This window comes from Manihot esculenta, chromosome 14, assembly GCF_001659605.2.
Source record: "Manihot esculenta cultivar AM560-2 chromosome 14, M.esculenta_v8, whole genome shotgun sequence".
NCBI classification, from domain to species: domain Eukaryota; kingdom Viridiplantae; phylum Streptophyta; class Magnoliopsida; order Malpighiales; family Euphorbiaceae; genus Manihot; species Manihot esculenta.
In genome coordinates this window covers 5,025,979-5,050,632 of record NC_035174.2, presented here as the reverse complement: position 1 = coordinate 5,050,632, position 24,654 = coordinate 5,025,979, and the positions used below count along the sequence as shown (strand labels likewise).

The following is a 24,654-nucleotide window of genomic DNA, read 5'->3' as shown; positions in this document are numbered from 1 at the left end:
TAATAGGAAATAATCAAATATCCAGTCGAGGTGGAAAAGTTCGGACGCAGTATGTCATCCAGCTCGAAAACAAGGTGAACTGAGATACCCAGATCGGCATGGTCGGCATTAGCCCGTCTGGTTGTCGAAAGAACGACTGATCAAACACCGCTAGTAAGACCGTCAATGGTTTCGCCGGTCGAAGTAGCAGAACTGAAAAGAGCTCGGCAAATCCAATAATCACAGTATTATAAGTGAAGGCACGTTGGCTTGAGAAGGAATAACTGGTGGACTTTCACTAAAATCAACAACATCGTTAAGAGATTACACGTGGGAGCCGAACCCATGTGCGAAACTAGATCCGTGCTGGAGATCACGCTTGAGATCGGGGCCCTGTTTGAGGAAAATAACAGAGTAAAGACGTGAGTGGAGATGCTTTCAACAAGAAGTCAAGAATTCCTGACCCACACAGGATGATTAGGGCCCACTGCCAATCAGCAACAACTTTTCTCTTTTCTTCTTCTTCATCATTGTTCGGAAAGAGTGAAAAACAGGGAATCTGTTGCTTTGGGTTCACAATGACAGTGATTTCACGCCTGATGAATGGCGTCAGGACAGCCGGCGCGGGAAGGTGACGATCCAATGTCGTGTCCAATCATGGGCGTCACCGGTGAAGCCCGAAGCCGTGCGTTGTAACAGCAGAGAAAGCTCGGTCACCTCGAGGACGGGGAAGACAACCCAGCGGATAACCTAGCTGAATAACTAAGTTGAAAAGAAAGACCCAGCTGGTTCAAGAATATTTTGATTAGTTTTTAAATAGTTTATTTTAATATTTAGTAAATTTTATTATTACTAATCTTTTCTTTGAGATTTAAAGAAGTGAAATTTCAGATGATGAATATCTTTGTTAAAAACTGTGAGATCAACAATACACATATTGTAGAGATTGGATGGGCAGATCTGCTGTGAAGTTCCAGGTAACAGGTTAGAGAAGAGGAGTCCGTGAGGAAAAAGCAGGTCGGATGGTTGAAATAGCAAGAATGGAAGGAGATCGAGCAGCCAAAGACGCGCCGACCTGAGGAAGAAGTTACTGGTCTGGTCGAATTCCAACGAGTGAGGTCGGCACGGAAATAAACGATGTCGGTGCTGCCGATCTCGTCGCCATCGATCTTGAGATGACCAGCGTCACCAGCGCTCCACGAGCTGCCAAAGACGTGCCGACCTGAGGAGGAAGTCGCGGGTCTGGTCGAGCTCCAACAAGTGAGGTCGGCGTGACCATGTAGCAATGCGACCATGCAGGCCGGCGTCGACATGAACGATGTCGGTGCTACCGATTTCGTCGTCATGTGGACTACGTGCTTGGGACAGCCCAGTTCAAACCCAGATGGCAGTGGCAATCTTCAACAGCCCACTCGGTGGGGAATATCACGAGAACAGGAGAATGGAGGGAAAACAACCCGCTGGGAGGAGACGAGTTTTTGTGCAGACTAAGACTGGTTGTGTCTTGAGGACGGAAGTGGATCGTGGCGATAATGCACATACAGTGAAAAGAAGGTTGCAAATTGCTCTTAAAGTCCCCACGGAAGAGAGTTGCTTGACTTTTGGGGATATGGTACTGAGTAATGACCTCAGTCCTGTTCATAATGATTCTCCTCTTCTTTTAATACGAAACATTGGAGGACCCACATTTTGAGTGGATTCATTGGCCTCAAGCTTCAATCCCATTCTGATATGCTGCGAAGGGAGCTTTCTACGATTCGAGAGGTAAGCATCCGTATTTTTCAAATAATAATAATAATAATAATAAATAAGCCTTGCGTCAGTATTGTCCTGAATGCCCTCATATCAAATGCTTGAGTTTTCTATTATTAAGGAAAGAAGAATTATTATTTCAGTTTTTAAAATTAATAATGTTCAGTTAAAAATAAAATAAAATAAATGAAAAATAATTAATATGTCATGGAGAAAATAAATAAAATTAACTAGCTCAATGGAAAAGTTTTCGCTGCTAGTTAAAATAGCATGAATATTCTAATGAAAGGGATTATGTATTTAAACATATTGCTTTTGTAAAGTAAAATCCTGGAGAAATTTACACATGCAAAAATATTGTTCATTGCATCCCTGAAATTGCATGAGTTAATACTTGCATGCATCTGAAAGGTGAAACCGAGTGACATGTGTGACATATTATTTATTGACGGATATTATTGAATTAACAACAAGCATTCGCGTTATATACGCTCTGTGCAAGCTCTTATTTTGCAGAAAAATTCAGAAAAATAAACAAGACCTCAGTTAGGCACAAAACCAGCTGAGATGACGAAGCGACAGTAAGGCCAATGAGCCTGAATCTTGTGCAAAAACCTCAAGAAGGCACAAAAAACTGCCGGCGGGGCCCTGAGGTCACCCCGGAACGGCAGGCGAGGATCTTAAAGATGCCTCCCGGAGCATGAAGACCGGGATCCCCTAGAACTCCCGGGAAAACAAAACAAAAAACTGCCGGCGGGCCCCGAGGTCACCCCGGAACGGCCGGCGAGGATCTTAAAGATGCCTTCCGGAGCATGAAGACCGGGATCCCCTAGAACTCCCGGGAAAACAAAACAAAAAACTGCCGGCGGGGCCCCGAGGTCACCCAGGAACGGCCGGCGAGGATCTTAAAGATGCCTCCCGGAGCATGAAGACCGGGATCCCCTAGAACTCCCGGGAAAACAAAACAAAAAACTGCCGGCGGGGCCCCGAGGTCACCCCGGAACGGCCGGCGAGGATCTTAAAGATGCCTCCCGGAGCATGAAGACCGGGATCCCCTAGAACTCCCGGGAAAACAAAACAAAAAACTGCCGGCGGGGCCCCGAGGTCACCCCGGAACGGCCGGTGAGGATCTTAAAAGACCTCCCGGAGCATGAAGACCGGGATCCCCTAGAACTCCCGGGAAAACAAAGAAGACCGGGATCCCCTAGAACTCCCGGGAAAACAAAATAAAAACGGCCGGTGAGGATCTTAAAAGACCTCCCGGAGCATGAAGACCTCACTGAGGTCCTAGCAAAGGAAGACCTCAATAAGGTCTTGACAAAAGAAGACCTCACTGAGGTCCTAGCAAGAGAAGACCTCAATGAGGTCTTGACAAAGGAAGACCTCAATAAGGTCTTGACAAAAGAAGACCTCACTGAGGTCCTAGCAAAGGAAGACCTCAATAAGGTCTTGACAAGAGAAGACCTCAATGAGGTCTTGACAAAGGAAGACCTCAATAAGGTCTTGACAAAAGAAGACCTCACTGAGGTCCTAGCAAAAGAAGACCTCAATAAGGTCTTGACAAGGAAGACCTCAATGAGGTCTTGACAAGAGAAGACTTCAATAAGGTCTTGACAAAAGAAGACCTCACTGAGGTCCTAGCAAAGGAAGACCTTAATAAGGTCTTGACAAAAGAAGACCTCACTGAGGTCCTAGCAAAGGAAGACCTCAATAAGGTCTTGACAAGAAGACCTCAATGAGGTCTTGACAAAGGAAGACCTCAATAAGGTCTTGACAAAAGAAGACCTCACTGAGGTCCTAGCAAAAGAAGACCTCAATGAGGTCTTGACAAGGAAGACCTCAATGAGGTCTTGACAAGAGAAGACCCCAATAAGGTCTTGACAAAAGAAGACCTCACTGAGGTCCTAGCAAAGAAGACCTCAATAAGGTCTTGACAAGGAAGACCTCAATGAGGTCTTGACAAGAGAAGACCTCAATAAGGTCTTGACAAAAGAAGACCTCACTGAGGTCCTAGCAAAAGAAGACCTCAATAAGGTCTTGACAAGGAAGACCTCAATGAGGTCTTGACAAGAGAAGACCTCAATAAGGTCTTGACAAAAGAAGACCTCACTGAGGTCCTAGCAAAAGAAGACCTCAATGAGGTCTTGACAAGGAAGACCTCAATGAGGTCTTGACAAGAGAAGACCTCAATAAGGTCTTGACAAAAGAAGACCTCAATAAGGTCTTGACAAGAGAAGACCTCAATAAGGTCTTGACAAAAGAAGACCTCACTGAGGTCCTAGCAAAAGAAGACCTCAATAAGGTCTTGACAAGGAAGACCTCAATGAGGTCTTGACAAGAGAAGACCTCAATAAGGTCTTGACAAAAGAAGACCTCAATAAGGTCTTGACAAAAGAAGACCTGCCTGAGGTCCTAGCAAAAGAAGACCTCAATAAGGTCTTGACAAGGAAGACCTCAATGAGGTCTTGACAAGAGAAGACCTCAATAAGGTCTTGACAAAAGAAGACCTCACTGAGGTCCTAGCAAAGGAAGACCTCAATAAGGTCTTGACAAAAGAAGACCTCACTAAGGTCCTAGGTAGAGAAGACCTCAATGAGGTCTTGACAAAGGAAGACCTCAATAAGGTCTTGACGAAAGAAGACCTCAATAAGGTCTTGACGAAAGAAGACCTCACGGAGGTCCTAGCAAAAGAAGACCTCACTGAGGCTGAAGACCTCAAAGAGGCAGAAGACCTCAATGAGGCAGAAGACCTCACTGAGGCAGAAGACCTCAATGAGGCAGAAGACCTCAAAGAGGCAGAAGACCTCACTGAGGTAGAAGACCTCACCGAGGCAGAAGACCTCAATGAAGAAGAAGACCTCAAAAGAGGCAGAAGACCTCAAAGAGGCAGAAGAACTCAATGAGGCAGAAGACCTCACTGAGGCAGAAGACCTCACCAAGGCAGAAGACCTCAATGAGGCAGAAGACCTCACTGAGGCAGAAGACCTCACTGAGGCAGAAAACCTCACTGAGGCAGAAGACCTCAATGAGGCAGAAGACCTCACTGAGGTAGAAGACCGGCGAAGATCTCAAAGATCTCCCGAAGCAAAAATAGCCGGAGTCCCCAAGATCATCCGGTGCTACAAGCAAAAACAACTCATAAAGAACATAGTTCTGATCTCACATAAAAGATTGGGGCACGGGACCATAAATGAAAAAGCTAAACTCCGACCTCCCAAAGGAGCTCAAGTCATCAGGTAGAGAGACTTTAATCTCACACCACAGCCAAAAGTACCAAAGCATCATGCCGATCTCAAGAAAACGAGCGCAGTACTGGTAAACCCGATAAGACATACCGAATTAAGGCAAGGCGATTCCTAAGCAAACTGCATACCAAAATACAAAGCCAAACAGAGAATCAGGGGCAATCATAAGAGGCACCGACCTCGGGAATTGACCGCTCACACTAAACCATCTCAGCTGGCCTAGAGAAAGGTCCAGGCAACAAAGAGCCCGCAAAACGCTCGAGAGAAGACAACCCATAAATACTCAGGGGCAAAAAACATACACGAGAGTCCAACGCTCAGACAAAAATAATAAAAAGGCAAGAAAGGGATACTTTCGACAAGAGCAGTTCTCAGACCGCACGATCATGAATAGAGTTTAAAGATTTATCCCCTCACCAGTCATGGAATAACTGCTGAGGAGATAAAGGGGCAATTGATGATCGCTGGATTTCTTCACCCCGGTATAAAGGCCAGGCCCATGAAAACAGTCCATGATTCGAAGGCTTCAATATTCCCCTCGAGAGCCAGGTCCAACCCGCTCAGTCACAGGGCCGGACTCCGCCTAGACTCCTCAATCAAACCGGCCCAAACCTCTCGGCCCAGTAATCAGGCCCTCACCAGGCTCAACTTCAGCCCTACCATTCAACCCAGCCCGGAAAGGGGAAAATGATCAAGATGCCCCGCTGGTAGGTCCTTCCGCATGCGTATCAGAGGAGAATCATACGTATCAGAGGAGAATTAATGGCCGTTACGCATGGGACAGAGATCTGATTCCCTCGTACGTCCGTATCAACGTAGCAGGGACAGGTGGTCCAATGATACACGTTCTGTTAACACGTCACTAGCAGACAAAAGGAAACATATAAAAGGAGAAATACACTCATCTAGTTCTAAGCTTTTCCACTTTTACAGAACCCATTGTAAAACCCTATTTTCTGGATTTCAGATCATCAATATTTAATAGCTAATCTTATAATGATTTTGAATTAAACACTTTAATTTGAATCACTATATAAATATATAGCTAACCATTAAATGTTAATATCTATCGGCCAAGAGCTATTCAAACGGCTAATATACCGAATAAGACTTTTTCTCTTACAATTAAAATTCTACAATTATTTTTAATATTTTTAAAATAATAAATTTATATTGTCTTTTTTAATATATTTTTCATTCATATTATTAAATTATTTTTATAACTAATAAATTTTATTTTTTCGATGCATATAAATAAGTGTTTATTAAAAAATTAACAAATATCAAAAAGGAAATTAATTTACGATATAAAAGGATGAGAAAAGAAAAATACATCTATTTTTATGAGAACGTGAGTGAACGATTTGTTGCTACTTAAATATCTATTGGTATAGGTTATACCAGATTCCAGTATTTATGAATGACAGGACCATTTCTATCAAGCACCATAAAGTTTGGAATTGGGAAGGCAAATGTGGCATTAACATCAGAGAATCCATTTAGGCTCTCCTCTCCACTTCTCTGAGCATTTGATTCCCTCTCTAAAAATGTGGTGTATACTACCTGCCAATTTGACAAGACGTAAGGAATTAGATGCAACTATTATCTCTAAAGAATAATGGTATAAGGCATCAACTCTATAAATTCGAGCGTGTCTTCACAATAGCCAGGTAGACAGGCCTGAAGGAGCTCAGGAAAAATCATCAACAACAATCAAAATGGCACAACCCCGGGTCTCCCAAACCAGGCAACAGCACGGCTGGGAAACAACCTCCCACGATTACCATGTCCACGTTGCAGGAATAGAAAGGATGCCCAGCATTCTTCCTGATGCCCCTCGCTACCCAAATGTCTTCAGGGCCTTAAACAACAGGGTAGCTCATGAAGAGGAACCTGAGGAGAATTCCCATAAAGAGTGTTTAGTTCAAAAGCAGCAGAGTCCTACTAAGCCACATAAGAAGGTTCAGATAGCAGAGCAGGACAAAATTATTGAAGACAGCATTGATGCGGAAACCGACGGCTTTATCCGGCAGAAGCACAAGGGTTTTGAGCTATGCAAATGGAAGACCTTCAAAATACACTAATTAATTTGTCTTGAGAACAAAATGACAGGCAGAAGTATCTCAGCTGTAGTGTTACTATTAGACCAGCTATATAAATAAAGATGGCCTGTCTTTCTCGTTTCAGCAAAGTTTCTACTTACTACTTCCTTTTTGGGTTTGTTTGGGATATATAGCATGTTCATGCCATGCATTTTACACTCTTACTACAATCAATAAATCAGTTAATGTAATATTCTTTATGTTTTGTGTTGCGCTGTTGTTATTCTCTTGTAATGGTTTTGATTAATTACACTTTATAAAGTATTAATTTTAGTTATCGCTAGTGTTGCCTCATTTCCTTTAAGTTCTTAGCCTGTGCGAGAGTCACTGCGATTATTTCGACAAAAAGTGCAATGGATGATTTTTATTGAACAAAAGATCTGTATATGTACATGACTGTTCTTACAAGGCTATTAATTCAATAATACTAAAGTCCAACAATTAAAGAGCTGCCCTCTTTGTGTAGTAGCCGTCATTTCTCCACTATGAAGTTGGTGCTCCGAGAAAATTTTTCAGGAGAACGAAATCATTATGAATAATACTGATGCAATATCGGATCCTATCTCGTAATGCAAAGCGTTTAGTATTTCAATCTTGGCTTTCCTTTCCCCTACTAAGAATTTTTGAAATGCCAAGGTAAAAAAATGACAACATCATACGTCGCTGTTGATGAATAATTGGAGCATGATGTAACCGTAGGCACAGGTAAGTTATGCCAATCCTATTGCCTGGTGCTGTGTCGGCAAATTTATTCTTCGTCTTTGACAACTACAATCGACTTCTGGTGGTAAATATTTAAGGTTAATTGCAGGGAATCTGCCAGAGTTGGGACTAAGGACCCCTCACCCAATAATCGTGCTGGGAATATCACTATATCTCTGGTTCTTGAAATTGCATCAATAAAAAGCTCAACTCAGAGAATCCTACAACTGGTTGCATTCCCATGTGTGATATTGACAAATTAAGGACCCAACTCAATCATGCAGTTTTATCAATACCGTCTATTAATGGAATCACCTTTTATCTGGAAAATTTATGTTATGTCAAGTTTATGATGAGATTTTGGACGGAGAAGTCATGGAAGCACTAAATATTGAGACCATATTTCAGATTTGCCAATGAAAAATCTGCTTAAAGGAAAACAAAAAAAAAGGGGAAATTCATCATCGGAAAACCTGATCGATTCAGGAAATCAGATTTCAGGAAAATGAGAACGAGGCTGTAAAAAAAAAAAAAAAAAAAAAAAAAAAGAAGACGGTATCAACATTTAAAATAATTAGAGATATCATTACCATTAATATCAAAGCGAACTATTAAACAATTTGGACTTGAAGACGATTGATTTCAAATTGAAAACCAATCCTACTTATGCAGCAGAAAAAATATTTACAAAAAATATAAATAAAAGAAACTGACAAAAAAAAATTTCTAAAATTAAGTTTTCCCTTTTTTTTACTATGTATACAATAAAATTGTATTGACAAATTACAGAAAATAAATTCTACATTAAGTGAGCGCACCATTCTAAAATGCTTGAGTCAGTGTGGGCAGGTCTCACCTCTGAGCTCCAACAGAAGCCAAAAACAGAATATGGAATGGAGGTAGAGCGAGTGAGCCGTCTTCCTTCTTTTGAAACAAATCTGCAAATCAGTTGCTGAGTCAGCTTTTAATAGTAAAAGACAAAGATCTGGGCCCCGCCTTGTTTTCTTCGACGCGAAGTTTCATCAGTTAAAAGAGGAGTCCCGGTCCCACCCAATCAGACCACTCTTACTCACTTACTTCCTCTGTAACCGGGCGTGCCAGACAGCTCTGCAATTTTCATGCCATGTGTCATGCATTCTTTCGCTATCAGGGAAGTGTGGGGCCAAAGGGACAAGTGGACCTGAAAGGGAACGGCTTCAGAAGAGCTCACGCCACGCGACTTCAGTGGTGGTCCTTCGCTAGCATTAGCAAACTGACAAAATGGCCGTTGGAGTTGGATTGACAGAGGTTGTATTTTGTAGTCCTCTGGAGAATTTTACACATTGATCTAATACTTCTTAATTGAACAATGCACACTCATAAACCTAATTATATCGACAATGTTTAAATTTAACAATGTTTTTTATAATAGGTCTAACAAAAAAATTTAAATTTAACCTGATCTTTAACTTTACTACATTATTTTATTTTCGCTATAATAATTTTTAATATGGATAACAATGGTAATCCATTTAATGAGAAAAAATAATAATATAAACACAAATCCTATATAACTATATCAATTAACAAATTGAATTTAATTACTATGAAATATATTTTATCTTAAAGATGTTTATTTTTCATTATAGAAAGTAGAAAAATAATTTATGTTTAAAAAATAGTTTTTGTGCAGGAAATATTTTCAGTAGAATTAAAAATAATTGAAACATGATTAATGTATAGTTGCATGGAGCTGGTATTATCATCAGAATCCAAAGCTAGCAATTAAATGATGATAAGATGATAAATTGAGACATAGCTCAAGAAAGTAGCATTAATGATGCAAGCTACAATTATATATATATAATTAAGGCATTTGATGAGATTTGGAAATTCATTAGGTCACAAGGGATCTTCAATGCGCAGCTACTAAAAAAGCCAAATATCCACACGACACCAACGTCTCTGTGCAAAGAAATTTGCAAGAAAAGTTCTGCTCCTTTCGACACAACCGACCCAGAAACTTTAAATAATGAATAAACAAATACAAAGATTAACCCTTTACTATATACATATATAAAGAGCCTTTTGGTGCGCAAGCAAAGAGTAGAAAAGGAGACCTGGCTAGCTTTAGGGCACCATGCTCTTTAATTTGTCTTACGAAAGAAAAAAAAGAAACACTTCATTTCACTGTCTGTCTCTTTCTTTGCCTTCCTTTTTCCCCTGTGGAAACGTGCCGACACTGTATATATTAAAAGAGAAACGTGCATGCGGGAATTTAAGATCAGTGAGTGCTTGGGGTCTCTCAAGATAAAAGCTTTTCTCCCTACCTCTTCTACTATATACTTCTCTTTCATCTTTCTTTCTCTCTCAATTAGACTAATTACTTGGATTTTAGTTCTTCTCTCACCATGACCATGGTAATAGCTTTCAGCTTCATTTCATTGCTCCAACCATGGAAGGAATTTCATTTCTTCCTTGAGTGGCCATTCAAATATAAGCAACTTCTCCTTACAAGCCATGGATAATGACATGGAGGCATCCATGCAAGGGGAATCAAGAGTTCCTGGTCCGACTACTACATTTATTTATATTTTTTTTTACTTCCATAGCTGTAAAATTGTCATCATCGTCATCATTATCATCATGCATGTTTCCCTTCTTCGTTTCGTTTCCAATTGTGGTCTTCCTCCGTTTTTTCTTTTTGCGTCAATATCTATTTTCTCTTGAGCTTTTAGGATTTGTATCTTTACCACTTATTATTAGAAGTGTTTGTTTGATAATTAAAATAAATAATGACTAGTTAATAGGGAATGCTGTTGCTGATATAAGGTATTGTTTGATGAAGCACTCAGAGACTTGAGATTGTAATTAAACAGTACCGTGTTCGAATATGCTTGAAATGAAATATAATAAAATTTTCTTATTATCTACTGATCTGCTACTCCTATTTCATTCTTGTATAGTTTCAGCTGCTTAAATTCTTCTCTCTTTTTCCCTCTTTCCTGATATTCGCTTATTTAAAGCACCTCCAATGGATGATTATATGTTAATTGGCAGCAGCTTTGGTTGTTGCCCAGCTCTCCCAGTTAATAACTTTTTGAATCAAGCATTTCATATCTAACTAAAGTACCCTTTTTATTCAATAAGTGTTGGATGTAATGTTAAAACTCATAACTCAAATTCAATATTTGAAAAAGAAATAGATGATGCCAAACAGATAGATCATGTTCCAATATGTGTGTGTTCTTTCTTAAACTAGTTGAGTGACACCATTAATTATGGCTAGTGGTGACTCTTATTTTGTCTTTAATTTTTGACCTACTGCGAGCATTCCCCACATCAAACTCAAATCAAATGGAAGTATGTAACCCAAACACTAGCCATTAGTTGCTGAAATTTTAAACATAACAAGCTGCAATGACCATTCTTTTTCCCTACATTTTCTTTTCTTTAATCATGAAAAGCTCATCTAAGTTGACTATGGGTTTGGGTTGTGCCTGGGGAAGATTCCACACGTTTATAGAGATCTCAGATGCCAAAAACTAAAAAAAAGCTTTGTTTTATGGTAATCATTAATCTCTATGTTCATTTTCTAACAACTTAATCATCACCGATGGCTAAATCTATGGTCGTTCCAAGAGAATTATAAAGTTATGACAGAGAGTCAAATAGTTACTTGCTAATTGATATCCCAACATCATTTTGGTCTTTTTAATAATTGTGGACCCTAATTATAAGATAATAAGCTTGCATCTTGTCATATAGGCTATAGCTAGCTAGGTAAATATAGGGGAAGGTGAATTTTTGTTTTGCCTCGATCTCTACTTTAAATTAATCATGATGCCCATTGAACCCCACTCGATGGATGGATGATGGATCTCTTTCTATCAAAAGTCTAAAGCATTTCAAGTCCATGCATCCTTTGTGCAGCAAATATCTTGTTAAAGCTTAGAAGGCTTGACTTATATATATATATCGTCGACTTGGTGGTGGGGGAAATGATGATGATAGAAGCGAATGCCATTGAAATGACAAGTAATGCTTTTGTGAAACACTGTGTTTCTAAACATTTGATACTGTTCAATGGAGAATCTATCCTAAATAATACAGTGATAGATGGAGGACCATGATGTTGGGCTCTCCTGCTTCTTAATAAATCCACTTGTTCCAAATTCTTTATTATAAGGAACCTCATGCTTGGCCCAATAACGTTCAATGAAGCCCAACAGCCCACTTCTTGCTTAACAAAATAATGTTATCCTTTTTAAATACATCACATTAATTAACATTTAAAGTCATATGTGTGTTGATTATGATTGAATGAGAGTAATTGTTTGATGGAGGATGTAATGTCCCACCACAAAGCCTTTGATTTTTGGCATAATTCAGCTTCCATAGCCAATCTTCACATCCTCATGTGTATTGAATCAATAACCATCCTTCACATCAAAGCTACAATTCTTCTCCAACATGCAACCTGCCTGCTTTAATACATGTCTACGTCTCTGTTTGGTGGTTGTCTTTTTATACATAATTTTTATTTTATGATTTTATCACCTAATTAACTTTTAAATCACATGTCCACTAATATATTTACATAATGATATCAATTACTTTAGCTTTACAACATTTAACGGAATTTAAGTGACTGCTCGAATTAAATTTTAATAATTTAATATCTAGAAAATATAATTTTATAAGAGTTCTGTGAATTAAAGAAAAATTTAGTTCGTGAGGAGGATATCTCTCCTTTTATTCTCCTTTTTTATTGGTGTGCCATGATATTTCTGTTATAGGACCACATTTTCTGTCGTATGGACTTGTACGTATGGATAATGCAGTGGTTGTAAAGTGACTGGACTTATTGTCCTTTCCTCTCATGATAGAGTTGGAGAAAAAGAGACCGAATAACCTGAACCGATCTGACTGGAGTCTCAAAATTGAATGAGTGAATCAGACTCAACCGAAAAGTCTAGGAACCTCCAAGTCGCTGCCGTCCTGATGCCCCTGCAGTTATCAAATCCTTATTAGAAACATCAATTAAAAATATCTCATGGACTTTAAATGGCATGGGTACAAGAAAACAAAACTCATTAAAGATTAGGTTTTTCTTCCACCAATCAGTACTGCAAACCAGAAAAACCTTTGTTTTTGGCTCTTCTGTGAAGCAAACAAACTTAACTCAATAATGCGAGCAAATCAAATGCAAATTAATTAATTTATTTAAAGTGAACAAAAATTAAATATAATTATAATCAATTTCTACGTGTCAGTCATCCACGAAGTAGCGGTACTCGATTTCTACGGCTCAAAAGCTTTTCTCAATGAACATAAGAGCAAGTATAGGAGAGATGGCAGCTCTACTCATCGCGTGTAATGTGAAATTTTACCGCCACAACCCTCAAAATTCAACTCCGCCTTCCAGGAACTGACGTATCTCGGCGGACAACGCTGACGTAGACCCAGTCGTTGGGAAGCTGACTCAATATGGATGTTGATTTCTGGCCTTCAAGAGTCCATTCTAAGCACCTCTCTGCTGCGCAAGCTGCTAGATACAACTCTGGTACTAAATGGTTTCGTCTTTTTTCTTTGTTTTGTTTCTGGAATTGATTATCTATTTGAGAGGTTTGTAGTCTGGTTCTGGAAGTTTTGAGCGATCTTTTTCTAGTTAACACGTCTCAAGAGTCCTTCTCTTTTGTTTAAGTTGTTTGCACATACTTCTATTAGTAAATTTTCTGGAATGATCTGTTATTTGAGGGATTTCAGAAGAGCATGTGTTTGGGAAATTATATATATATAGTTTTGGTCTCTGAGCTAGTGAGGACAATGCACAACTCCTTATTTGGTAGAAGTTTTGTAGATTCACTTTGATTAATGCCCTGGAATTTAATTAATGGGTCCACGGAATCTTCGAAGATTTTATTTTCATGCGCTAATTATAATTAAGGAATTAGGGTTGGAGCCATAGAAGGTCATAGTGAGCAGCTTCCCTTGCTAAGGAAGGAGCTGAAAGTTCAATATTAGATAATGGGGGTTAATCAATAATAAACCACCAAAAAACATGACAAATTATAAAAATTCTAAAGGGCAGAATCCAGGGGAGGAGTTCTTTGAGATTTGTTTAGATCTGTCAAAACTCCAGTAAACTTCAGATGAACTTGAGGCATTGAGATTGTTGTTTTCCAAGGAAAGAACAAATCTTCTGAATGCAAAATCAGAACCTTCAAGCCAAAATTCAAACCTTTTGATCAAGCCATCCGGTTCCTTAAAATCAAAACATCTGCAGGACAGCAAGAATATTCTAGTATCTAATATCTATCATGCCAATGGTGTAGAAGAATGCAATGATGAATGTGATGAGAAATCAAAAGATGAAACCAGTTTCAGTGAAGATGAGAGGTTAAACCTTTCATTTGACTAGCCCAGTTAGCATGTGTTAAATGCATGTATTTTGGGGAATTTTCAGTGAGAGCTATAGAAAGGAAAAAAGTTCTATAACAGGTGTAGTTTGAAGTGGTCCACGAGTTATGAGAATGCACATGGGAAATTTCTCTGGGTGCTGGTATTTTTACGTCGATTCAAATGTGTTGCTCGTTTCTTTCGCGAACCAAAAAACAAAGAGAAGAAAAATGTGTTTCTCATTCTGAGTAGTTGTTCCTAGATTTGAATATTGAACGATTATAGAGAATGAATTAAAGTTTTTGTTTAATTCTGAGTAGTTAAAGTGCAGAATGATATTTACTTGTTAGGGACATGTTTGGTTGGAGCTTAGCAATCATCTGTATATGTACAAGTATCCGCATGAAATCACTCCTGCAGTCCTGGCTTCCTGCTACTATAATGGATATAATTTTCCTCTGTCTCTCTTTTTCTTTTCCTTTTTGTTTTTTTCCATTTTTCACTCTTTTGATTTGCATTCGAATCAGTCGCCTTGTGTTAGTGGAATCCTAGGTGTTCCTTGGTTTCAAAACCATGGTATCCGCTTTTCTGGTCTTTATTGGTCGCTGCTGCTAGATTGATGAATATTTAATCCATGTAACTTTTCTTTTCTTCTGTTGTTCAATGTATCAGCAGATCATTTGGCAATGGATGATTCAGATGGAGATGAGGATACAAGAGCATACTTTCCATGCCCCTTCTGCTATGTAGACATTGAAGTCCATGTTCTCTGCAGCCATCTGCAGAATGAACACTGCTTTGACTTAAAAAATGCAGTATGTGCTTCCTTTTATATGACAATATGGTGTGTGTAATATTGCTTAGGGGCCGTGACTGTGTGAGTTCGTATGTGTATGACTGTGGGGCATAGCTATCTATGAGCTGCATGTGTGTGTCTATGTGTAAGCTTGTGGGCGGTATCTATATGTATGTATAGATGTAACTGGCATCGGTAACAAGTCTTTTCAATAGTTTAATAATCATCAAATTGCATTGGGATGGATCCTCTCTTGTCCAACCTAGCTGTTTTAGCCTCCTCATGGGGGCTTCAACTGGGGGCTGTACTCGTATTAGCATCAGTAACAAGGCTTTTTGATAGTGAATTAATCATCAAGTTCCATTGATATGGATACTCTCTTGTCCCCCCTAGCTGCCGTGGCCCCCATTCCAACTAATGGGAGCTTCTTCTGGCCAGTATGACAGATTATAAAGTGCCTTAAAGGATACTGTTCAACCTGATTTGTTTAAGGGGACAAAGGTCATAGCAAGCATAATAATTGGGCATCTTGCAATGGAGCACTCAATTCCTTATGCTATCTTTTGATACTTGAATTTGACGGTGACTTAAATGTTGTGCTTTCAGGTGTGTCCACTTTGTGGGGCAAATTTGGGGAAAGATGTGATTGGGCATTTTATTGTACAACATGCAAGTTCATTGAAGGTGCTATTCACTTGTTTTTATCTTCACATGCTTGCATGCAACTCATCTCATCTCTTGATTCTTGAACTAGATTGGGTTTTTATATTAATTGCTTTTGGATTTAACATATGCATGATCTCGGATCTCGAACTAGTTTTGGTTTTAAATTAATTAATTTTGGATCTAATATATGCATGATATGTATAAGGGTAAAATATTGTAGGGTCTCTAGGTTTTAGGAAAATTAACTATTTAGTCCTTATTATTCTTAGAGGCAATTAAAATGTCTATGATTATCTTAAACTATAGTAATTTGATCCTTCTGTTAGGAAATTCATCTGTCAAGGGAAAATGTCAGGCAATGGAGAGACTAATTTTTAATTCCAAAAATAACCTCCTCCATTTTGTCCGCCCTTCATTTTCAAGAACATAAAATAGAACTCTTAAAATTGAAAAATCTCCCAAACAATCAATGAGTGATTTCCATCTACACAATCTGATTTGCAAAATACAACCCATCAAGACAATCTGAATGTAAAGAATATAATTCTCCATATTTGCTTATGAATATAAACACAGAAGAGCAATGGAAACTTGGAACAAGTATGTAGAGGTGATGTGTGAGCTCTTAAATGCAACCAGGACTGTTTCAGAGTTGCTACGCTGTGAGCTCATACCTGCTCTTTGTGATGCTTCCAAGATTTGTGATGCTGATGAGGATTTGAGGTGCACGATCAATAAGGACCTGTGGCTGCCGACTGAACTGAGAATTAAGGGAGGGATGTTGCAATGACCAACGAAGATCTGTGATTGTGGCTAAGAGTGAGAAAGGAAGGAGATGAACGATCAGTTGAGAGTGAGAAGGGAGAGAGAACTTCACCCTACCCAATCCCTAAAACCAAAACCACCGCAACAAATAGAAGCTCAAATGAAATTAAAGCACAAGAATTCTAAAACTGACAGAAAAGGAAATATTCTTTCCAGCTCTATTTAGTTGCGGAGAAAATCAAGAAGAAAGTAAAGGAAACTGAAATGTGTCGAAGGCATAAACTTCTTTTCCATTTTTCAAATTATAAAAGGGTATATTGACTTTTCACTCAAAACAAACAGATCTGTTAATAAATCCTAATAGAAGGACCAAAGGGTTATATTTTAAGATTATGAAGGATATTTTAATTGTCTTTGAGAATTACAAGGACTAACTAGTTAAATTCCCTAAAACCCAGACCCTACAGTAATTTACCCTTTGTATAATCCTGTAAGCACCACCTTCATCAGAACTTTTTAATGCTTTGCAGCGCAGGAGAAAGGCTCTAAAATTTGGTCTCTGGACTGGTAGTTCATCTGTGATTAGCAAGGAACTTAGCTCATTTCTTGGATCTTCAGCAAATGGTAGGGCAAACACAAATGAATCTGCTCCAGATACTCTTCTCTCTCCATTTCTTGGCAGTGGAAGCCATTCACACCTGCAAGGAAGCCAGCAAGGTGAATCTTCCAATAGAACAGCCCATTCAGAAAGGTATGCTCTTCGCATGGCATCGTGACATATACTGTTTCTGGGATTCAGGCCCCCAAATTCAGATACGAAGTGTTGTGGTTCTTTCTTGAATTGTAAAGATAATTTTGGTGTCATCCCTTCATTTGTATTATCTTTTAATTTTAGATTCGGATCTCGTCAACTTTTTGTGGAATTTTCTAAAGTATCATGCTTCACTTCTATCTCCATTTCATTCTCTTTCCTACTTTGCATTGTAAAGATAATTATTGTCTCATCCCTTTCCTATGTATTATCTTTTCATTTTAGATTTGGGTCTTGTTAACTTTCGTCTTGCACTTCCTTTTCCTATGTATTATCTTTTCATTTTAGATTTGGATCTTGTTAACTTTTGTCTTGCACTTCCTTTTTTGTTGGCTGACCTTGTGTATTTTTGTATTTAATTAGTGGGAGGTGAGGAAACCAGTTAAGGAACAACAATCCTGCTGATTTTATATTTTTTTGCCTTCCATCTTTACATGCATAATAACTACATTACATGTCATTAATGATTGAATAATGTTAGTTATCATTCTACCAGCATAATGTTGCTCATTTCCGTAAATATTCCTTATCATATGCCGTTTGATGTGCATGTGCTTGAGTAAGGTCTGTGATGCATCCTTTGACTGAACTACATGGTGAAGGAAGCTTGTGTATAGTGCAGTTGTTTCTGTTGCACTGTTCACTACCTTTCCATTATGGAGATCGAGATTAGAAGTTGATGGCATTTAATGAATGATGAATGAGATTTTTGTTTCAATTTACTCTGATTGTTTCACTAATTGGAGGTTTGAATATTTGGGGATGCCTTTACGAATTACGAATGAAAAGATTGCTATGTTTATCTATTTAGCAAATTAGACAATGGGATAATGCTAATTGCATATCTTATTTGCAGCACTGCGATATATTCACGTGATGGAGGTGAAGCAGTGGACTCTGAAGAGAGGAGGCTGAGAGCAGCATTTGTTCAACAGTTGATTTCCTCAACCATCTTCTAAAGCCTTCTTAGTTTTCCACGTGAATATACAAAAAATTGCATCACTCATCGTTTACCACCTAGGAATGATGCAACATCTACTTGGTTTGGGGGGGTGTTCACTACAGGAACATGGTTTTAGGAAACGTATACTAGGAATAATATTCCTGGAGTGGATAGTGAACGGCAAATAAGTGGGGAATCAAACACACATTGTATTTAATGCCTCTACATGTATGTAGCTTCTTTAAAAACTACATTTATCTAATGAATACCAAGTAGAAAACTGATCAGTTGGTACTTTGCTAAAGCTAGTCTTCACTGCGGTCTCCAGAACATAAAATTCACCAGATATTGGTGAACCTTTGCTTTTTAAGATATTTAAGGTGATATTAAGTTCAAGAAATCTATAAACTGCAAAAAATAAATTGATTCGAGTTATTTTCTACTTCAGCATTATACAAGTATAGTTAGGCGAGGAAACAGATGAGGATGTGCAAGAAACCGGTACTTCGATTCCCCTATTTAGCTCAATAAGCGGCTGTACTGGGATCTCAATACCCAACTGGCGCAGTATGCTTAACCACATTGACTCGGTTGAGCACATAATACTAAACAAATGATGCATCTGCCGACTTACTACAAGAGCCCTTCGTGTACCATTTAAAGGTATAAACCTTTAAAATTAAGGTAAAATTGACAAAATTAAAACAGCTATAACACGCTGAAGCTTTGGTTTTTTCCTGGCTTTGAAAAGTTTTGCTGAAACAGTGAAAACTAATTGCACAAATCTGAGAAGATAAAGTTCAACACCATAGAAAAAGTCTAGCGCATTTTAAAGTATCTACTCAATGATGGACTGAATAACACCAGCCCCAACTGTCTTCCCTCCTTCTCTGATAGCAAACCTCATCCCTTGTTCACAAGCCACAGGCACAATAAGCTCCACAATCATCTTCACACGATCACCAGGCATAACCATCTTTGACTCCTCATCCTTATCATTCATAATGGTGGTCACCTTGCCAGTGACATCAGTGGTTCTCATGTAAAATTGAGGCCTATAACCAGCAAAAAATGGTGAATGCCTACCGCCCTCTTCCTTCTTCAACACATAAACAATGGCTGAGAACTTAGTATGTGGAGTGATTGTGCCAGGTTTAGCCAAGACCATTCCTCTCTGAATATCAGCCTTTTGGACACCTCTCAACAGCAATCCCACATTATCACCAGCCATGGCATCGTCCAAAATCTTTTGAAACATTTCAACTCCGGTCACCGTAGTATTCCTAGTTTCCCTTAAGCCCACAATATCTACGGTATCACCCACCTTAATAGTTCCCCTTTCAACCCTGCCCGTGGCAACAGTACCACGACCAGTAATTGAAAACACATCTTCAATAGCAAGCAAAAATGGTAAATCAGTTTGCCTTTGCGGAATAGGAATGTAGGTATCCACAGAATCCATGAGTTCATAAATCTTATCGACCCATTCATTGTCTCCGCGCTTAATGTTCGGATTAGCCATCAAAGCCTCCAAAGCCAAAAGCGCGGAGCCAGAAATGATGGGTATGTCATCACCAGGAAACTCATAAGAAGACAGTAACTCACGCACCTCTAATTCCACTAGTTGCAAAAGCTCCTCGTCGTCCACCTGGTCCTGTTTATTCAGAAAAACAACCATGTTGGGAACTCCAACTTGTTTTGCCAGCAAGATGTGCTCCTTGGTTTGGGGCATGGGACCGTCGGCGCCGGAGACGACAAGGATAGCGCCGTCCATTTGAGCAGCGCCAGTAATCATATTTTTCACGTAATCAGCGTGACCAGGGCAGTCCACGTGGGCATAATGGCGCGACTCGGTCTCGTACTCAACGGTGGCCGTATTGATGGTAATACCACGGGCGCGTTCCTCAGGAGCGGCGTCAATTTCATCGTATTTCTTGGGCGCACTGTTGCCAGTAGCGGCTAAAGCCATGGTGAGGGCAGCTGTAAGAGTGGTCTTCCCATGGTCGACGTGGCCGATAGTTCCAATATTGACATGGGGTTTCTTCCTCTCGAATTTCCCTCGGGCAGCACGGACGGTGAAGGAGCGGCGGCTGGTAGTGATGGCTGTGGAGGATGACGGGGAGGTGGAGGAGAGGAAAGGGGAAATGAAGGAAGAGGAGAGAAGGGTTTTGGGAGTTAACTTAGCTGGTTGTGCAAGGAAAGAGGAAGGGGATAAGGAGAAAGTGATGGAGGAGGAAGGCGAGGCATGAGGATGAGGATAAGCTAATTTAGAGGTGGTGGAAGCCGTGGCGGAGGCTGAAATTGCCATGGGAGAGGGAGCGTAGATTGGATTGGAATGGAATGGATGGGGAAGAGAAGAGGATTACTTTTGTTATCTGTTGTTCATCAATTAAAGTGGGTTTTGTGGCTCATAGCAAGTTAATAGGGCCCCTATCGGCAGCCCACAAATCCTGGCCTCTGTGGTGCAGCCACGTCGTCAATTTATGTCCTCCAATCTCATGAACCGGTTGGCCTCCAATTCCACCAGAAGAAATTCAATGGGGCAGTTTGTATGTAAAATTTTTCACTGTTATACGAATTAATTTAAAAATTAATAAAATTATTAAATTTATTATCATTATATCTAAATTTAAAATTTATAATTATAATTTTCTACGCAAAACATATAAAAATAAAGTATAATAATAGAATTTTAGTGATTTAATAATGAAAAAAATATATTTAGAAAATTTGAGTTGAATTATATTTATTTATAAAATTTTAAATTAAATTTTTTATATCAATAATATTTATTTATATAATATATGAGTATAATAAAATAGTTTACATTTTGATACTCGAACAAAATATATTTTTTCTATCTAAATTTTAAATTTAATATAATTATATTAAAGTTATAATTTTAAACAATTTTACTATTTTTTATAATTTTGATTAAGTTGTAAAATATTTTAAAATTTTCATCTAAATAACCCCAAGACGAAAGAATTAATCAGCAACTTAACAAGTAAAAATTAATGAAACATATTTTTCATCTACAAACTCAAAAACTCTCAGCTTTGAAGATGAATCTGATTTCAATTAAGATACACGAAACTTCAAAATTAGATCAAATTGATCGAAAAGATCAATATAATTGAAAATTAAATTAAAATTTAGTTTGATTTATTTATAAATCTTTAATTTCAAATAACTAGTTTTAATGCATTATTATTGATATTTGCGTTAAGGTGATCATCTCTCTCCTTACCTTTTTATTATTTGCGCGGAAGGATTATCGACGGTTTTATCTAAATTTGAGGCTCAAGATTGGTTGCATGGTGCTACTGTTACAAAGAGAGCCATTCCGGTTTCTCATTTATTTTTTGTAGATGACTCCCTCTTCTTTACTAGAGCTTCGGATGAGGAAGCACATCAGTTGAAGTATTTCTTGACTCTTTATGACCAAGCATCTGAATAGAGAATAAATTATGATAAGTCGGCAGTGATATTCACTCCTAATACAGATTATGGGCTTTGTACAAGTATTTGTCAATGTTTGGACGGTAATTATCTTGGCATGCCTTCGGGCATTGGCAGAGATAAGAAATTAATTTTTAATTATGTGGTTGACAAAGTGGCGAAGCGTATTCAAGGATGGAAGACGAAATTTCTTTCTAAGGCTGGGAAAGGTATTCTTTTACGTACTGTTGCGCAGTCAGTTCCCAATTATGTTATGTCATTGTTTTTGTTACCGGTGAATACTTATAAAGATATTGAGACTATAATGAATAGTTTCTTTTGGGGCAACGGGAATGACACTGGTGGTGGTATAAGGTGGTTTCGATGGAAACGGCTTGCAGTTCCAAAGGTAGCTGGTGGTTTAGGGTACCGGGACTTACGACAGTTTAATCTTGCTTTAGTGGCTAAGCAGGGTGTTGGAGGCTTTTGAAGTATCCTAATACCTTGGCTTCTAAAGTGTTAAAGGCTAAGTATTTTCCCCATTCTGATTTTTTCCAAGCTCCTGTGGGTAATGGTCCGAGTCAATTTAGAGAAGTATTTGTGCTTCTCGCTCTATTTTAACTTATGGCTGCAGGCAACAGATTGGGGATAGGCATTCCACTCACATTTGGACTGATCCTTGGATTTTAGAAGCATGTGATCCTTATATTCGGACTGAGGTTGCTGAGAACATGCCTTTTGTTATGGTTTTCGATTTGATTTTGAATAGGACGTAGAATGCCGAGTTAATTCGGACTCATTTTCAGTAGCATGATTCTGACTAACATTTTGCGTATTCCTTTATCTCTTAGGGAATGCGATGATGATTGGTGCTGGGTTTTAAATCGAAAGGGTGAGTATGTTGTGAAGGAAGGTTATCGTGTGGCAATGGAGGATAAGCTTGCTGAAGTATCTGACCATAGTTTTCCATGGCATCTCATCTGGAAAGTTGCTGTTTCGGCTAAGGTACAGCTTCTCATTTGGCGTATTTTACGAAATGCTTTGCCTTATAAACATAATCTTCGAGTTCGTCATATGGATATTGATGAGTGTTGCCCTGTTTGTGGTGTTGGTCTGGAAACAAACTTTCATGTTCTCTATTGTTGCTTTTTTGCAAGATCTTGTTGGTTGCTGTCAAATTTAGGTTGGGTATATTTTTATTCTCTCAACACTATGCTATCTTATATTCTTACTTCTTTGCCTGTCTCAACGTGAAGAGGCTTTTATGTTGATATGGAGTTTGTGGACACACCATAATGATGTTGTATGGAATTAGATTTTTCAGCAACCTATTTATTTATGTGGTTAATAGGGCTAGCATTGAAAGAATGGCAGCTGGCTCGGTTACATTTTAGAGATTCTGGTACTAAATCACTAGTTGCAGCAGTTTGGCAACCTCCTCCCCTTGGACAGTATAAATGCAATATAGACATTTCAGTTCAAGCTAATGGTTCATATGGGTTGGGAATGGTGGTTTGAAATTCATTGGGATACTGTTCTGAAGGTCAACTTATGGTTGTGCCTGGTTTAATGGATCCTCTATTAGGGGAAGTGTTATGTTTTAGGGAGGCATTGAGCTGGTTGAAGTCTAAAAATTATTTTCCAATTTGTGTGGAGACGGATTGTGAGCTGATCGTTAATGCTTTGAATTCTCCACACACTGATTCTTCGTATTTTGAGTTGATGATTAATGATTGTAAGGCTCTTCTTCAAGAGTTGCAGTATGTTTCATTTGCTTTTGTTAGGAGATCAGCGAACCAAGTTGCTCATACAGTTGCAAGGGCGGCTAGTTCTATGTCTGATTTTGATTGGGTATGCCCTCCTTTATTCTTGTACGACACTTTATCCTTTGATGTTAATAATATGAGCTGAGCTCTCATTTTGATTCAAAAAATAAATATATGTACAATAAAAATAATTTTTAACATATAACCGATTGTTTATTTAAAAAAAACCTTTTTGAAGTGCAAAAATATTTTGAATCTCAAAATTTAAGGGAATTTATTTTAATAATATAGAAGCTGAATGTAGAAATGAAGAAAAGTGATACTGATAACAGCTGAAGAACTTATTTTTAAATGAGAAGAGGAGGATATTGTTAAATTCAAACTCGACTCATTTAGAAAATAAATGGAGACCGATCGAGATTTTATAGAATTGAATTTCGAACCGTTTATGAATAATTTGGTTTGTTTAGGCTACTAATCAAACAGCAGTTCAACTTCACCAATATCCAAATGCAACGGGTATTTGCAGGTGAATACAGGAGTAAATCTGCAAAAGCGGCAATTTTTTATAACCCACATTTCTATGCACCTTCAGAATAAACGAACTCAAATACTTGGGGCTATCTTCATGAAAAATCAATCGAGCAGATACCTACTGCAACATGAGTAACAAAATTCTTCCTAAATCAGTTTCAAACTTAAGATATTAATATCTTGCTTCAAGTTGTGCATTAAAAATTTGGAGGAACTTGAAGAGCTTGGTCATTTAATTTGTTAATCAAATATTTGCATCAATATGTTACATTAACTTCAGATTGCAAGATGTTCTTTAAGTGGTATATACAAAGATTCTCAGTTAAAATTGAGGCAGCATAAAAGCTATCCAGAAACTTTCCTACTGTTTTCATAGTCCTACTGGGGAATGGAGGTCCTGCTGCCACCCTCAAAGACAAATTTGGCGTAGAACTTGTACCATTACCATTGAATAAAATCAATGTATCTGTTCCGCAATCAATTTTTGTTTGCGAAAAGAATTCCAAAGTGATTTGATTTAAGGAACTGTTCTAGAAAATGAGAACACTTTTTCAGACGATTCCAGATAAAGTCATATCCTGGGCGTGGAATCTTTCACTTCAATAACAACCAGAAAATGAGAACTTATTAAAAATACTTGATTAAAAATATTTCACTCAAATCTCTTCATTGGACTTCAAATGCTACCGGCAACAAAAACAAAACTCATTAAAAATTAGATTTTTCTTCCGCCAATCAGTACTGCAAACCATCCAAACCTCTGTTTTTTGC

General features: G+C 38.4%; 2 protein-coding genes and 1 long non-coding RNA gene across 4 annotated transcripts; 1 reads left to right on the top strand and 2 right to left on the bottom strand.

Annotated features, from left to right (window-relative positions):
• Positions 1–7,411: 7,411 nt before the first annotated feature.
• On the bottom strand, positions 7,412–8,708 carry LOC122721692. The gene is made up of 2 exons (XR_006348418.1): positions 8,599–8,708; positions 7,412–8,297 (listed from the first exon to the last, which is right to left on the bottom strand). It is a non-coding gene; the product is annotated as an uncharacterized LOC122721692 (long non-coding RNA).
• Positions 8,709–12,998: 4,290 nt separating this feature from the next.
• LOC110599882 (protein DEHYDRATION-INDUCED 19 homolog 6) lies at positions 12,999–18,446 on the top strand. Of its 2 annotated transcripts, none has more exons than XM_021736479.2 (5): positions 12,999–13,325; positions 14,834–14,976; positions 15,564–15,641; positions 16,919–17,139; positions 18,056–18,446. In XM_021736479.2, exons 1-5 carry the CDS (start codon positions 13,250–13,252, stop codon positions 18,156–18,158), a joined length of 621 nt encoding a protein of 206 aa, XP_021592171.1. In that variant the 5' UTR covers positions 12,999–13,249; the 3' UTR covers positions 18,159–18,446. The 2 variants fall into 2 exon arrangements, with proteins under 2 accessions (XP_021592171.1, XP_021592172.1); XM_021736480.2 differs by having other exon boundaries at positions 13,072–13,325; positions 14,837–14,976.
• A 395-nt stretch (positions 18,447–18,841) lies between these two features.
• Positions 18,842–20,536, bottom strand: LOC110599879 (elongation factor Tu, chloroplastic). Its single transcript, XM_021736472.2, has one exon. The coding sequence runs from the start codon at positions 20,448–20,450 to the stop codon at positions 18,981–18,983; it is 1,470 nt and encodes a 489-aa protein (XP_021592164.1). The 5' UTR covers positions 20,451–20,536; the 3' UTR covers positions 18,842–18,980.
• Between the last annotated feature and the right edge of the window lie 4,118 nt (positions 20,537–24,654).